General features: G+C 43.7%; 1 protein-coding gene across 1 annotated transcript in view; it reads left to right on the top strand.

The window, feature by feature from the left end:
- Window positions 1–276: 276 nt before the first annotated feature.
- The window catches only part of Bves (blood vessel epicardial substance), a 31,501-nt gene continuing 17,156 nt past the window's right edge, over window positions 277–14,621 (top strand). The window contains exons 1-5 of the mRNA XM_051164454.1: window positions 277–534; window positions 4,244–4,368; window positions 7,511–7,698; window positions 8,539–8,647; window positions 14,315–14,482. Of these exons, the coding sequence (XP_051020411.1) occupies window positions 309–534; window positions 4,244–4,368; window positions 7,511–7,698; window positions 8,539–8,647; window positions 14,315–14,482 (816 nt within the window). The 5' untranslated portion in view covers window positions 277–308. The remainder of the gene's footprint in view (window positions 535–4,243; window positions 4,369–7,510; window positions 7,699–8,538; window positions 8,648–14,314; window positions 14,483–14,621) is intronic.

The raw sequence follows: 14,621 nt of genomic DNA, 5'->3' as shown, positions 1-14,621 counted from the left end.
GCGTGTGCACGTGTGTGTGCATGTGCGTGTGTGTGTGCGTGTCGTAATAGTCATGCACTCTCCTAGATGTTTCGTTTCATCATAAGGCAAATGGCGGGATCATTATGACAGATAAAGAAAAGGACATCTTACTTTGTGACAGGACTGCAGTCTGAACCTATGTACTTAATAAGTTCCAGAAGACCGGAAGACTGTCTGCCAGCACGTGATTCATAACAGTGATTTCTGGCATATCACCTGTCCTAGGTGTAAAAGATGCAGTTTCCAGTTATGACTATCTGTGTATTTTCTTTATAGGACTTTTCGACATGAATTATACGGAGTCCAGCCCGTTGGCGGGATCAACTCTAATAGGTTTTACCTCTGAGTTAGAACGTATCACTCCTGTGCCTTCCAATGAGACAAGTTGTGAAAACTGGAGAGAGATTCATCATCTGGTTTTTCATGTAGCGAACATTTGTTTTGCAGTTGGTTTGGTCATTCCAACCACTCTTCACCTCCATATGATCCTGCTTAGAGTGATGCTCTCCACAGGTGAGACACCCTCGTGGGGAATAACTTGTGCATCGGGCATCGAGTTGACTTTGTACTAAGAGCTTAGAGTATTATTATTATTATTATCATTATTATTATTTTATTTTATTTATTTATTTTCTTTTGGAGGGGTTCGAGACAGGATTTCTCTGGGTAGTCATAGCTGTCCTGGACTCACTTTGTAGACCAGTCTGGCCTCTAACTCACAGCGATCGCCTGCTTCTACCTCCCGAGTGCTGGGATTAAAGGTGTGCGCCACCACACCCAGCTAGCTTAGAGTATTCTTTTTTTTTTTTTTTTTTTCGAGACAGGGTTTCTCTGTGTAGCCTTGGCCATCCTGGACTCACTTTGTAGACTAGGCTGGCCTCGAACTCACAGCGATCCGCCTGCCTCTGCCTCCCGAGTGCTGGGATTAAAGGCGTGCGCCACCACGCCCGGCTATGCTTAGAGTATTCTTATCAGGTGTATTACACACAAGAAGTGCAGGTCTTTTGTTATCCTAACTTAGGATGTAGGTCACACGGCGAGCGTCTCCGGTTCTTACTGGGAATGAGCTGTGTATGCCTGTACTGTTCAGATTCTACATGGCAGAGAATCCGTTTGTGTGCAGTATGTGGGTGTTGGAGCCAGAGCGCGCGACTCCCATCCTAATTCCGCAGCGTGCTAACTGTATAACTTGAGCACATGATTTTAATTTTCTGTCACTCCAGTTTCCCTTTGTATCAAAGAAGAGTAAAAATAAAACCTGAAGAGATGGCTCAGTGGTTAAGAGCACTGCCTGCTCTTCCAAAGGACCTGGGTTCAATTCCCAGCACCCACATGGCAGCTCACAACTGTCTGTAACTCCAAGATCTGACACTTTCACGCTAATGCACATAGATTAAAATTAAATAAAATATTTTAAAAAATAAGAAAAAAAATAAAATAAAACCACCTTCTAGGGTTATTGTAGGTGTATGTTAGGATAGCGCCTGCAGCAGAGTAAGCGGTGTCTCAACCATTATGACTTGGCAAGACTATTTGGTATAGCAAGTGAATTGATACTGGGGGCAAAAAAATCAATTCCCATATATAATAATTCAAGTATAACATGTACATTATATATATGTGGGTGTGTGTATGTGTGTGTATATATTGGCCCTATTAACTGACTGAGCACACATTAAGTTTATTCACATCAGAATATCAAACAATAGACTCCACTATTTTATCCAGTGACTCGTAACAAATTTTTGGTAGGGTTCCTCCCCTTGATTCTCCATTTACTTAGGTGATTTTTATGACTCTTGTAATAATAAATCCGACAAAGAGTGAAGAAGGCAGTCTCCATCCTTGTGAGAACAGATGGGCAGTCCCAGTGTAGGCTGTCAGATGTGCTCTGCAGGCCTGTACTCAGTGTTTGGAGCAAACAGTGGTGACAGGCTTCATGGTAATGCAAGACAAGGTCCCTCTATGATAGTGCAGCTGCAGCTGGCTTTGGGAAAGTGACCAGGGCTTCTCTTAAGTGTGAGCTTGATGAACGGCCCAGAAGAGAAGACATTTTAGCATAGTGCAAAGGAAGACTAGCTTCTCATGCTTGAAATATACAAAAAGTGACAGGAAGAGACGGGAAGTTAGCTCGGAGTCACCTTTTGGGATTCCTGGGGTGGTGGTGTGACTTTCACTAAGGTTGGGATCACAGGAACATGTCGTTGGCTGAGGAGAACCCTTAATCTAGGGTATAAATATCAAGACAAGAGCTGTGGAGGTGAAGTGTACTAGGAAGCATCTGTTTAGCCTGATACCTTCGTCCATAGATGAGGAAACTGGGGCCCAGGAAGTGAAGGGATCGGGTTTATTCCGGTGTTCCAATGTAATAAAGCCCGGCGTTGCCCATAATGTAAATAATTAGCTTTTGTGTGCATGTGAATCTATAAATATGTCTTAGTCATCATTTTCAGCCACAGAAACAGAAACTAGAAAGTAGAGATATACAAAGCAAGAGAACGGAGGGGAACAGTGCAGGAAGAGGCCGGTTGGTGAATGGATCACCCAGTGCAAAGTCAGGTCATTAAAAAGTTTCAGTGAAATATTTGCCCTTGGCTGTGAATAGCACTTGTTGGTATAGTACTTACCTAGGTTACGTGAAGTCCCGGGTTTGAGGCGCAGCATCTCATAATCTAGGTGTAGCAGAGCATTCCAGCACTCAGGAGCTAGAAGCGATGTGGGTTAGTGAAAACCTCAGCCACACTGAGGGCTCAAGGCGAGCCACATGAGACCTTGTCTCAAAACACCCAAGTACATAGAGTGTTTAAGTCCATGGCTAATCACGGAAATATAAAATGAAATGTCATACGCAATCCCTTATCAAATAATGAGGTTTTTAAAAAAAAAAAAATCACAGTGAAATTGGGCCTCTCACTATAGACCAGGTTGGCCTTAAATTCACAAAAGATCTACCTGCCTCTGCCTCCCAAGCGCTGTCATTGAGGGTGTGTGCCATTGTGCCTGGAGAGGAGTTTCAAATAATACTGACAACTCAATACTGGTGCTCCCAACGAGTAGGTTTGTAAGTTTCTAGAAACCTTTCGGAAAACATTTCTTCAGTGTTATCTGAAGCTGTGCCATTCAGTCCCCTGTTTCACCTTAAGCTCCAGTTAAGTAAAGAGTCATAAATGGAGAATTCTTTTCCATATAAGGCTGCTTTTGTTACTTACTCAAAATGATACCCTTAGATAGGTGCTGTCTTGTGTGCCTGTGATCCCAGTGTATGGGCGGCTGATGCAGAGAGATTTAGAGATAGCCTGATCTACAAAGGGAGACACTCTTTTTTTGTCTAAAAAAAAAAAAAAAAAAAACCTAAAAATCTAGCGCCAGGAATGTAGCACAGTTGGTAGAATACTGTCAGCCCCCCACTTCAAATGAGATCCTTCAGAATGGAATACAATGAAAAATCATGGAAAACCAGAGAAACTATGTAGGGTGTGTGTTATGTTGCATGTTTGTGTGTGTGGTGTGTATGTGTGTGTCTCTGTGTGTGTAGGGTGTGTTCTGTGCTTTGTGTGTATGTGTGTGTTGTGTTGCATATGTGTGTATGTGCTGTATTTTGTGTGTGGTGTACTGTGTATGGAATGTGTATGTGGGTGTTCCAAATCCCAGAGGCAGATGGTTAAATGAGTTACATTTAAGCCTGTTGTAGTCATTCTAAACCCCTTACAAAGAACTTTAATAAGATGGGAAAATCTTTGCCATAAGTATACGTGTTAAGTTTGTACACAGAGTAGGTTTGTTTTAAGTGAAACTATATGAAAACCATAAGGCAGTATTAAATCTCAACTGTGGTTTTCTTTAGCTGGTACATTACTAGTGTTTTACTACTTTAAAATGTATTTTTTATCCACTGTGCCTATCCAGACACAGTGGCACATGCCTTTAATCCCAGCACTCAGGAGGCCGAGGCAGGTGGATTTCCGTGAGTTCAAAGCCAGCCTGGTCTACACAGAGAGTTCCAGGACAGCCAGAACTACATTATGAGACCCTGTCCCGAAAACAACATCAAAACTTTTCTAGAAATATCAAAGCGTGTGTTTTTTGGTTTGTAATCTGTTTTTAGTTATAAACTAGAATGAAAATGTGGTGTTTGCCTTAGGTATTTCTACAGAGGGGGCTGAGTTAAGCTGTTTGCTGGGTCTGTTTAAGAATCTAACCTGTTGACTGTGTCCTTCAACAGGATGCACCCTGTATGTGGTCTGGGCCACTCTCTACCGATGTGCCTTGGATATGGTGATCTGGAACTCTGTGTTCTTGGGTATCAATATTTTGCATCTTTCATATCTTTTGTACAAGAAAAGACCGGTAATTACTAAAATTTTTTTTAATAAGAAAGTGACTTTAAATATGAAAGCTTTTTAAAAGTACTTAATTGAGACTTGCAGGTGATCACTTGACAACCTTAGTCCCTCTCTGAATATTGAGCTTTCTATATAAAAATGCCTGAGAGAAAAACATTTGAAATCTGTGAAATTTAACAAATGAATTTTCAAAATGTTAACTCACTAGAACAATGAAAACTATAACTAATACTGTCTTTTTTAAAAAAAAAGGCATATTATGTGACTGTTTCCTGGTTTAATCACTTATCACTTGGGAATATCTTTGCTTAATTATAAAATTACTGGTAAGCAACTCCTGTCCCATACTAATGACTTGCAAATGGTCTGTTCTCTTTTCTTAATATAGTGGTTATTATCTTTCTTAAGCCTAGAATACTCATGTAAAGGAATCAGCACTTTTGGGGCCTATTTACCAGAATGCCCATACTTACCTTTTTCTTATTTATTTATTTATTTATTTATTTATTTATTACATATACAGAGTTTTGCCTGCAGGCCAGAAGAGGGCACCAGATCCCATTATAGATGATTTGTGAGCCACCATGTGGTTGCTGGGAATTGAACTCAGGACCTTTAGAAGAGCAGACAGTGCTCTTAACCTCTGAGCCATCTCTCCAGCCCCACCTTTTTATTGTCAACAGTGGCTTTTCTTACTACGTGTTCTTAGTAATCTAACAAGCCTGAGTGCAGTGACACACACCTGTGATCCCAGCACTTACAGAGCAGGTGGAGTGACAGTCCAAGGTGAGCCTGGTCTACAACAGTGAGTTTGACGTCAGCTTGGAGCTGTGAATAGGGTGGGGGGAGGCAGGGAGGGAGGGAGGGAGGAAAAGAGAGAGAGAGAGAGAGAGAGAGAGAGAGAGAGAGGGAGAGAGAGAGAGAGAGAGAGAGAGAGAGAGAGAGAGAGAGAGAGAGAACAAAAACATAAGCAGAGAAACAAACAAACAAAAACAAAGTAGAAAGCACCTGGCTTCCTAGCAATCACGCCAAACGTTTTCACTGGCTGTCTCAAGCACAAGCATTCGGTGACCTAAGACTGTAATGCTCGCCCTTAGCTCTGTATTTAATGTAGAAAACTGTTAGAAAGTAAGGACTTCACACGTAAGTAAGATGATGTATATTGTGGGCACTCCACTACTCCATAACCTCTGTGCACACAGACAACAGCTCAGTTTGGGTGCTTTGCCCTATTGGTCGGCTTTTCTCTGGGCTAGGCTGTGTAAGGGACGATCTGAAGATGTCCGTGATGCAGACCAGCAATGAGCTCTTCTTCTCACCCCTTATCTGTTGACCAGCACCACTGGCTTTACCCCGTCATCTTACTCACTTCCGGGTCTCTGCTAAAGCAGCGGGCTCTTTGGACTGTGCATTCTCATGGCAGAGGGGGCCATACGGAAGGTCAGAAAAACACCTGATGTCTCCTAAGACGTCTGCTCAAGGGGCTGGAAGGTGACTCTGTGGATGAGAGCACTGGCTGCTCTTGCAGAGGACCCCTGTTCAGTTCCCAGCACCACGTGGCTCCTCACAACCGTTTGCACCTCCAGGTCCAGGAGATCCAGTGCCCTCTTCTGGTCTCCGTGGACCCTGTATGCACATAATGCAGACCAAATATATGTACACACAAAATTTAAAAAACAAGACAAATAAACAAAATTAAATCTGCTCAGGATAAATGTGTCACTTCAGCTCATATTTCATTGGCCAAAGCTAGTGACACGGCCAAGCCTACTGATGCTGGAGGGTAGGGTAGTTCTCTTATGGGACAGCCAATAATGTAACCCTGCACACTACTGTGTGGCCCTATGTGCACTGAAGGTTCTCAGAGACACTTTTGACGAACGAATGCTTCCAAAGAAGAGAATGTAGGCAACCTCATGAGGAAGCAGAGTCTTGAGCTGAGGTGTAAAGGAAGGGCAGGGCATGCTCAGGTTACTAGACTGTAACAGGTCCTGTGTTCATCACAGACACAGTAGATACTGTGAGGGCTGGAAGTGGAACACATTTGTGAAGAAACCGTGTTAAATGTTCCCTACCAGAGCTGTGGTACACAGAGGAAGCAGACATTGTAACGATGAGGGAGACAGTTCCATCCGGAACCCCAAATTTAAAGTTCCTCGGGGACTGATGATTAAAGCATCAGGAGGAACATCCAACGTCTGGCCTCTTGTTTGTTTTGTTTCTCAGACTGTCACTTGAATAAATAAGATTCTTCATCCAAATTAGACAGTGGGACAGACTAGAGTGCCACTAGGTCAGGGCAGCTTTTGTGCTCTTGGTCTGCGGGTTTCATCAGTGTCTGTCAGAGCTTCTTCCCTGGGACCAAGTTCATCCCCAGCACAGTGCAGTATCCATGCGCCTAGTCATGTGGGACCGAGTTTGTCCACAGCGCAGTGCAGTATCCGTGCGTGCGCCCGATCATTGTGGCTCCAGGACACCGCTGTGTGCAGACACCGGGCACGTGACAAGAGGACACTGCACTGTCTACTCACCTGCTAGCCAGCCTCACTCATTGCGGGGGAGGGGGGTCTCACTTCTCCCTTCCCTTCTCTTTTACTTTGCTTGTGAACCAGGAAATGAGAGGCAGTAACTTCAGCACTAGGTGTGGGCTTTCCTGCATCGACAGAGGTAAACAGTCACTTGGCGATAACATGCTCAGTTATTTTGTAAATTTGTTTTTACATTAATTCTTACTTTCTCACGGTCGTAATTTAAAAGTTAGGGTAATTTTACCTTTGAAACAAACTTTGTTATGCACTGCTGCTAAGGTTAGGAAAGGGCTGGATTTGACAAAATCCAGACGTTCCTGTTGCCTCATGTCAGTAGAAAGAGGTATGACCAGTCTCATCCCTTCCCTCCTCCCCCCCCCCCCCCCCCCACACACCAGGCTCTTCAACTTGACTTTGAGTTTCAGGATACCTTTAGCAAATAGAGAATTAAGTTTACACCACTGCTAACCTTCTAGGTCCCCACCGACCACGCACAGCCTGCCACTGGTGTGTATCACAGGTTGGCTTATCCTTAAATCCCATATCCTGCCCTCGAGAGCCAGTGTTCAGTGTTTGGGGACTGCTTTAGTGCGGGACCTTGGCATCCCTGTCTTTCAGGTCAAGATCGAAAAGGAGCTGGGTGGTGTCTACCACCGATTGTTTGAACCACTCCGCGTCCCTCCTGACTTGTTTAAAAGGTTGACTGGACAGTTTTGTGTGATCCAGACCTTGAAAAGGGGCCAGACGTACGCCACAGAGGATAAGACCTCGGTTGATGACCGTCTTAGTATTCTCCTAAGGGGAAGGTAAGTGGGCGTGGATATAGGAATTCCTGGGGTGCCTTGGGTCGTTTTTAGCCTCTGTGGAGATGCATAGAAGAAAGCAATGCCAGCCAGTGGAGGAAGCAGTGACTGTGTGTTGGTGAAGGTCAATTTTGCGACTGAAATTTGGATGCTGTGGGGCAGCTTGCCGAAGCTAAGCAGACACCAGGCCCCTGAATCTTACTGATACCCACATTTTCTACAGTGAATATATTTTTTAAACCATGTTGACTTTTTTGCTTGAAGTTAATAAGTCAAAACGGAAATGCATTTAAACTGAATTCAAGAAGCTCGTGCTTGTTGCAAAGGTGATATGTTTATGCTTTGGATATCACAGTGCATACGGATCATCTGAGTGAAGTCACAGACATTGCGTGGGTGTGATTGTTACTGTGTCATTCGGTGGTGGTTTTGGATAAGGTCTCAAACTTCTGGGCTCCGGCGACTCAGCGGCTCCAGCCTCCTGAGTAACTGGATCTGTGGATGTGTGCCACTGTCCCTGCCCTGAAGCGTAGTTACCAATACATTCCTCTTTGTCTCAGAGTCTGTTGTGTACAAATTATATAGTCACTCCAAATGTAAAAGTGACAGTGGTAACCATGGGCTGAGCTAATAACGGGTGCTGTTTGTTTCTGGTGTCATTAAAAAAAATACCTGGGTTTCTGGGCATGCTTTAAACTGACCATCACTTGTGGAATCTTCAAAGTGAGTACAAACATATTACTATGATGTTTCAGCCCTAAAAAGAATTACTTCTTTTTTTTGTTTGTTTTTGTTTTTGTTTTGTGAAGCGCTATGTGTTAACTTTTTGACTTCTGTTACCAGAATGAAGGTATCCTATCGAGGACATTTTCTGCATAACATTTACCCGTGTGCCTTTATAGATTCTCCCGAATTCAGATCAACACAGATGCACAAAGGTGAAAAATTCCAGGTATGATTTGGCTCTGAGGAAGGTTGACCCTATTTCGTGTCTCATTTAGACCAAGTGAAAAGGGGAAAGTGACCATAATTTCTTTTTAGAAAGGAGCCAGACACATTGGTATATATAATATATTGCCATAAAAAATGACACTTTCTACAGTGTTTGTATGCGCACAACTGGAGGTGGAGGGTTCTAATGTAGACACTCCACTAGCATTGTCATTTCAGGGATGTAACTTTGCTTACCATTTCATTTTTTCAAGATTTTTTGGTTTTTTGAAGTATATTTTCATTAAAAAAATTATTGTTTTGCTGTCAGGTTAAGAGCACTGGCTATTCTTCCAGAGGACCTAGGTTCTTTTTGAGACACCACAATGGGCTGTGACTCCAGTCCCCGAGGATCCAGTGCCCTCTTCTGGCTTCTGCAGGCATTACATGCACTTGATGCACAGACAACGTTCAGGCAAAGGAGAAGTCACATGAAATGCAATCATTTTTTTAAAATCAAATTTTATTAAGAGAAAAGTTGTATCACTTGTGGATAATTCATGTTTCTAAACATATCATCGATTACTTTTATTAGGGAAACCACAAACCTGGCTTTACTCCAGAGAACATGCCGTTAAAAAAACAAACAAACAAAAAAAACCCTCTAATTGCTTCATCCAAACACAGTAGTTAGTGACTGTGTTTAACGACAAAGAGGAAATTCAGCAGTTCAAATGCAAACCACTTAGTTTAATTGTTTTTGTTTTTTATTTTTAAATGGGTCCGTTGTGTTTCAGCTGGTTCTGGTTCTTTCTGAAAGTCCCTAGGCCTCCTGTTGTGTTTGTTATTCTTAGGAAAGTAGCCAAGAACATGTCTCAGGATAAACAGCAGGAAGGGTGTCCTGGGCACAAGGGTGCCTTAGCATACAGTACAGATTTAGTAGGAGATAGAATTGAAGAGAACATCAGCCCCTGAAGGAAGAGGGCGTGTCAGCGCCCGTTGCTGGGAAACCTCATGGGCTCACTTTGGGATGCTGTAGACTGGAGAAGAAGGGAAAGTGCAATTGTGTCTGTTTCACTAGAGGGTCAGCCCTGTCTCGCTGCCACTCTGCATAAGTGGCCTGAGTAGTTATGGAGTTTGTTACAGTTGGGGCACATTTGCTAGAACTACTAGTTTAAGCTCCCTAACTGTGGGAAGGGGAAGGAGAACCGCCCCAGTTAGTGGGACTGTTTGGGAAGGATTAGGAGGTGTGGCCTTATTGGAGGAAGTGTGTCACTAGGCATTGGCTTTGAGGTTTCAAAAGCCCAGGCCAGCCCCAGACTCTCCCTCTCTGTCTGCCTGCTGCCTTCAGATCAGGGTGTAAAGGCTACTGTCCCAGTGCCATGTCTGTCAGCTCCCTGCCATGATGATAGTGGACTGAGCCTCTGAAACTGTGAGCAAGCTCCCAATTAAATGCTTTCCAGTATAAGAGCTGCTCTGGGCATAGCGTGTCCTCGCAGCAGTGGAACAGTGGAACTGACTGATGCAGCACTATTCCTATGCTGGTTGCACTTGACCTATAGGAAGAGAAAGCTGGTGCTGAGTCCTAGCTGCTCTGGCTCCTTGTTGCTGGGGAGAGTTGTCTGCCCCGGGATGCTTGCTCCTATTTGAGGCGTGTGTTTAACCATCACCACTAATGAACCAGCAGAGGGCCACGTCCTCTCCTTTCTCTGGTCTCCTTCCACTTGTGTCTTCCTCCTCTGTCTGTTACGCTCTTTCTTCCTGGGTGGTAGCAGGTGGTTTTATATAATAACTCAGTCTCTTACTATCCTGAAGGGACCAGAATTGAGACTGGGGTGGAAACTAAACCTTTGTTCAAGAAGCAAGTGACCCCCCCCCAAAAAAAAACCAGGTGTACAGATAAATTCTTCCTTCCCACTGGACTCCAAGTTATATTTATAATTAAGCTAACAAAAGAGTTACTAGCCCTAACAACAGTTTTCTTTCTTTTGGGGGGGACTGAGTTTTAGTAGTTGAGAATTGTTCTTAACTAGTGTGGATTCCAAGAACATGGTAAAAACTGAGGTGCCATAGCTGGCCATTCATCCTTACCAATTCCTCCCTGTAGTGACAGTTTTTAGAATTTTGGTTTCTTTTAAAAAACACAAATATAAGCAGGATGTAATCCCAGACATGTATGTGTGTATGTATGTGTGTGTGTATATATACATATATGTTTTTGTTTCAGTACCTGGTGTGGGATATGGGGCACAGCAGCTGACTATGATTTGCCTCATGCTCTAGCAGAGGCATGATTTTGTCAGCTGTAGATAGTTTCTGCAATTGTTTGATATTTGGAATTTTAGAGGGTATATAAATGCCAGAGCCCCAAGAGGAGTGGTGAGTCATTGGTTGGTTGTTGATTGCCATTGGTCGTGGTTTGTTAAGTAGTCATGCACAAAGAAGAAACAACAAGAAGAAATTAAATATCCTGATGTCGAAAATCAAACTTGCCCCAAAGGGGCTGGAGAGATGGTTCAGAGGTTAAGAGCACTGCATGCTCTTCCAAAGGTCCAGAGTTCAATTCCCAGCAACCATGTGGTGGCTCACAGCCATCTATAATGAGATCTTGTGCCCTCTTCAGGTGTGCAGGTGTACGTGCAGGCAGAACACTGTATACATAATAAATAAATAAATCTTAAAAAACAAAAAACAGAACTTGCTCCAAGGAACTTGATCAGACCCTAATCAGCAAGTAGTCTAACAGAAACACCGCCCCATTTCTGACCTTTGACTTTATTCAAGGATCTCTTTCCTTTCCTCTCTATCCCTTTTTCTCTTATATCTAGTGTTAGGGGTTGGAAGGGTGGAAAAGAATGGAAAAAAGAACCCAAAAAGTAGCAAATGCCAGCCGGGCGTGGTGGTGCACGCCTTTAATCCCAGCACTCGGGAGGCAGAGGCAGGCGGATCGCTGTGAGTTCGAGGCCAGCCTGGTCTACAAAATGAGTCCAGGATGGCCAAGGCTATACAGAGAAACCCTGTCTCGAAAAACCAAAAAAAAAAAAAAAGTAGCAAATGCCAACTACACTTGCCAGGTTTTCTTGGCACAGGGTGTCCTATTTTGTGATTGGCAGTGGCCAAACGCTACACTGCCATCAAGTCTGTGGCTCTAACAGAGCCAACTTCATCAGAATAAACGTAGGGAGTTGACTGTTTACGAAACATTTCCGTTGTCAGATACTGGGGCGAAAAGTGGTTGTTATGTAGTGTGTTTGTTGTACTCCATGTGAGCGAGCTATGCACTTGGGTGTTCTGAAGCGCAGCCCCGTCTCTCCCTAACAGATATTCTGCTAAGGACTTAGGTCCACTGGATTTTTTTTTTTTTTTTTTTTTAAGGCAGGGTTTTATGTATCCCAGACTGGCCTTGAACTCTCTGTGTGGCCAGTCTCCATGAGCTTTGGATCTTCCTGCCTCTACCTCTTGGGTCCTGGGTTATAGGTATGTGCCACTACACTCAGTGTGTACCATGCCAGCTATCAACTCCAGGGTGTCGTGCATGCTAGGCTGCACTACACTGTCAACCCTTATTTATTTTTTATTTGTTTGGGTTTTTTTTTTTTTTTTTTTTTTTTGACACAGGGTCTCAAGTTGGCCTTGAGCTTACTGTATAGTCCAGGTTGTTCTCAAGGCAACGATAGTCTTCCTGCCTCATGTACCCCCACTCTAGGCTGCTATTTCTTTAAATGTATTCAATGCTTAGGGTGGATCTGATGGGCTGTATGGTAGTGGGGAAGAGAAAGACTGCAGGGCAGCATCGATCATCACTTGGTGAATACTGTGGTGATTCTAATGCTACAGGCAGACTTGTGACACTAGGAAAATGGTCCCAAAGATCATCATCCTTAGTGCTTGCTGTTGTAGGACTTGTAGATCAGGCTGCCAATTAGAGCTGTCTACAAGATCTTCAGTGTCATTATTGCAATACATAGAAGTAGTGTTTTGTGTTTGCGTTTATTTTCATGCACTGCGTATCAGGTGAGCATTTCTGGTAGACGTGTTTCTTGGGATTCCATCTGAGGCTGCCGCCCTCTCACGGTCAGTCACGTACCTTGGTGCTGCAAAACCTGAAAAGTAGGTCTGTTGACGTTGAGGGGAAGGTCTTAGAAACACATCCCGGCCCTCTTGGATCTTGTTCTTGTCTTTGTAAGAAAATTGTATGCACGCATATGTGTTTATTCACATGCACACGTGAGTGAGTGCATGGAAGCCAGAGGAGCACATCGGACACCACAGAACTGAAGTCACAGATGTGGGTAATAGGAACTGAACTCAAGTCCTTTAGAAGGGCAGCTCATATTAAGGCACCAGCCAAGGACAATACGTGCAGTAAACTTTGAACCCCTACCCAGATCTAGCCAGTGGACAGGACATTCTCCACAGTTGAGTGGAGAGTGGGGTCCGAATTTCACACAAACTCTGGTGCCCCATATGTGACCACGTCCCCTGGATGGGGAGGCCTGGTGGCACTCAGCAGAAGGACAGCAGGTTACCAAGAAGAGACTTGATACCCTATGAGCATATACAGGGGAGGAGGTCCCCCTCAGTCACAGTCATAGGGGAGGGGAGTAGGGGGAAAGCAGGAGGGAGGGAGGATACAAAGGATGGGTTAACAATTGAGATGTAATATGAATAAATTAATAAAATATAAAAATTAAATAAAGGGAAAAAAAGAGCAGCAAGCTTGCTCACTTGCACTCTCTCTTTTCCTCTCTTTCTCCCTTCTCTCCTTACTTTTTATTTATTCGTCTCTCATCTGTTACATTCCCGCTGCAGTTTCCCTTTCCCTTAACTCCACACCTCCCCCCCCCCCCGCCTCTTCCCCTCTCCCCAAGATCCACCCCTCCTCTGATTCCCTTCAGAAAGGCCAGGCATCCAGGGTATCAACCAAGCACAGCAAAACAATAAAATTAGGCACAATCCCTCATACCAAGGCTGGCCAAGACATTCCAGTAGGAGGAAAAGGGGCTCAAGAGCCGTCAAAAGAGTCACAGGCATCCCCACTCCCACTGGTAGGAGTCTCACAAGAACGCCAAGCTACACAACCATCACATATAAACAGGGCCTAGCTCAGACCCATATGTGGTCCATGACTGTTGGCACAATTTCTGTGAGGCCCTATGAGCCCTGCTTAGTTGATTCTGTGGGCTGGGTTCTTGTGGTGTCCTTGACTTTTCTGGTTTCTACAACCCTTTCTCCCTGTCTTCCGCAGGAATTCCCCAAATTTCAAAACATCCACAGCAGTCGACACACTGCCCTCAAAGCACACAACCCCAACCAATAAAATGCAAAGAAGTTGCTTGGATTTAGTCTACAGATCGCTTGTCTTTAGACATAATTTTGTATAGTGTGTTAGGTTATAACCAATTTGACAAATATTTCTTCCTTCCTTCTTTTTTCTTTTTCTTTTCTTTTCTTTTTTTTTAGATGGGGTTTCTCTGTGTATTCTTGGCTACCCTAAATCTCGCTCTGTAGACCACGCCTCAAACTCAGAGAGCCACCTGCCTCAGCCTCTGCCTCCTGAGTGGTGTGCACCACTGCTACCCGGTTTTACAAATATTTCTGATAGTGTCTGCCAGTTTGTTCTTCTGTCCTTCTGTGACACTCATGTCTGTGGACGGACCTTTTGCTAGTGTGTTTGTTTCCTCAACAGGTCACCATTGTTGCGGATGATAACTGCAGGTTTTTATGCTGGTCAAGAGAAAGATTGACTTACTTTCTGGAGTCGGAGCCTTTTCTCTATGAAATTTTTAGGTACCTTATAGGAAAAGACATTACAAATAAACTCTATTCACTGAATGATCCTACCTTAAATGATAAGGTAAGTGTCTTTCTGATTTTTTTTTTGGGGGGCAGAATTAATGTCCATTTTCCTGAATTTTCATTAAGTCTTTATAAATTTAAGAGGGGTTAGTTGTAATGGAGAGACTCTTTAGCAAGCTCTTTCTTGAAGGCAAGGA

Source organism: Acomys russatus, chromosome 21 (genome assembly GCF_903995435.1).
Source record: "Acomys russatus chromosome 21, mAcoRus1.1, whole genome shotgun sequence".
Taxonomy (NCBI): domain Eukaryota; kingdom Metazoa; phylum Chordata; class Mammalia; order Rodentia; family Muridae; genus Acomys; species Acomys russatus.
The sequence above is the reverse complement of the archived record's forward strand: the minus strand, read 5'-3'. Positions and strand labels throughout refer to the sequence as shown.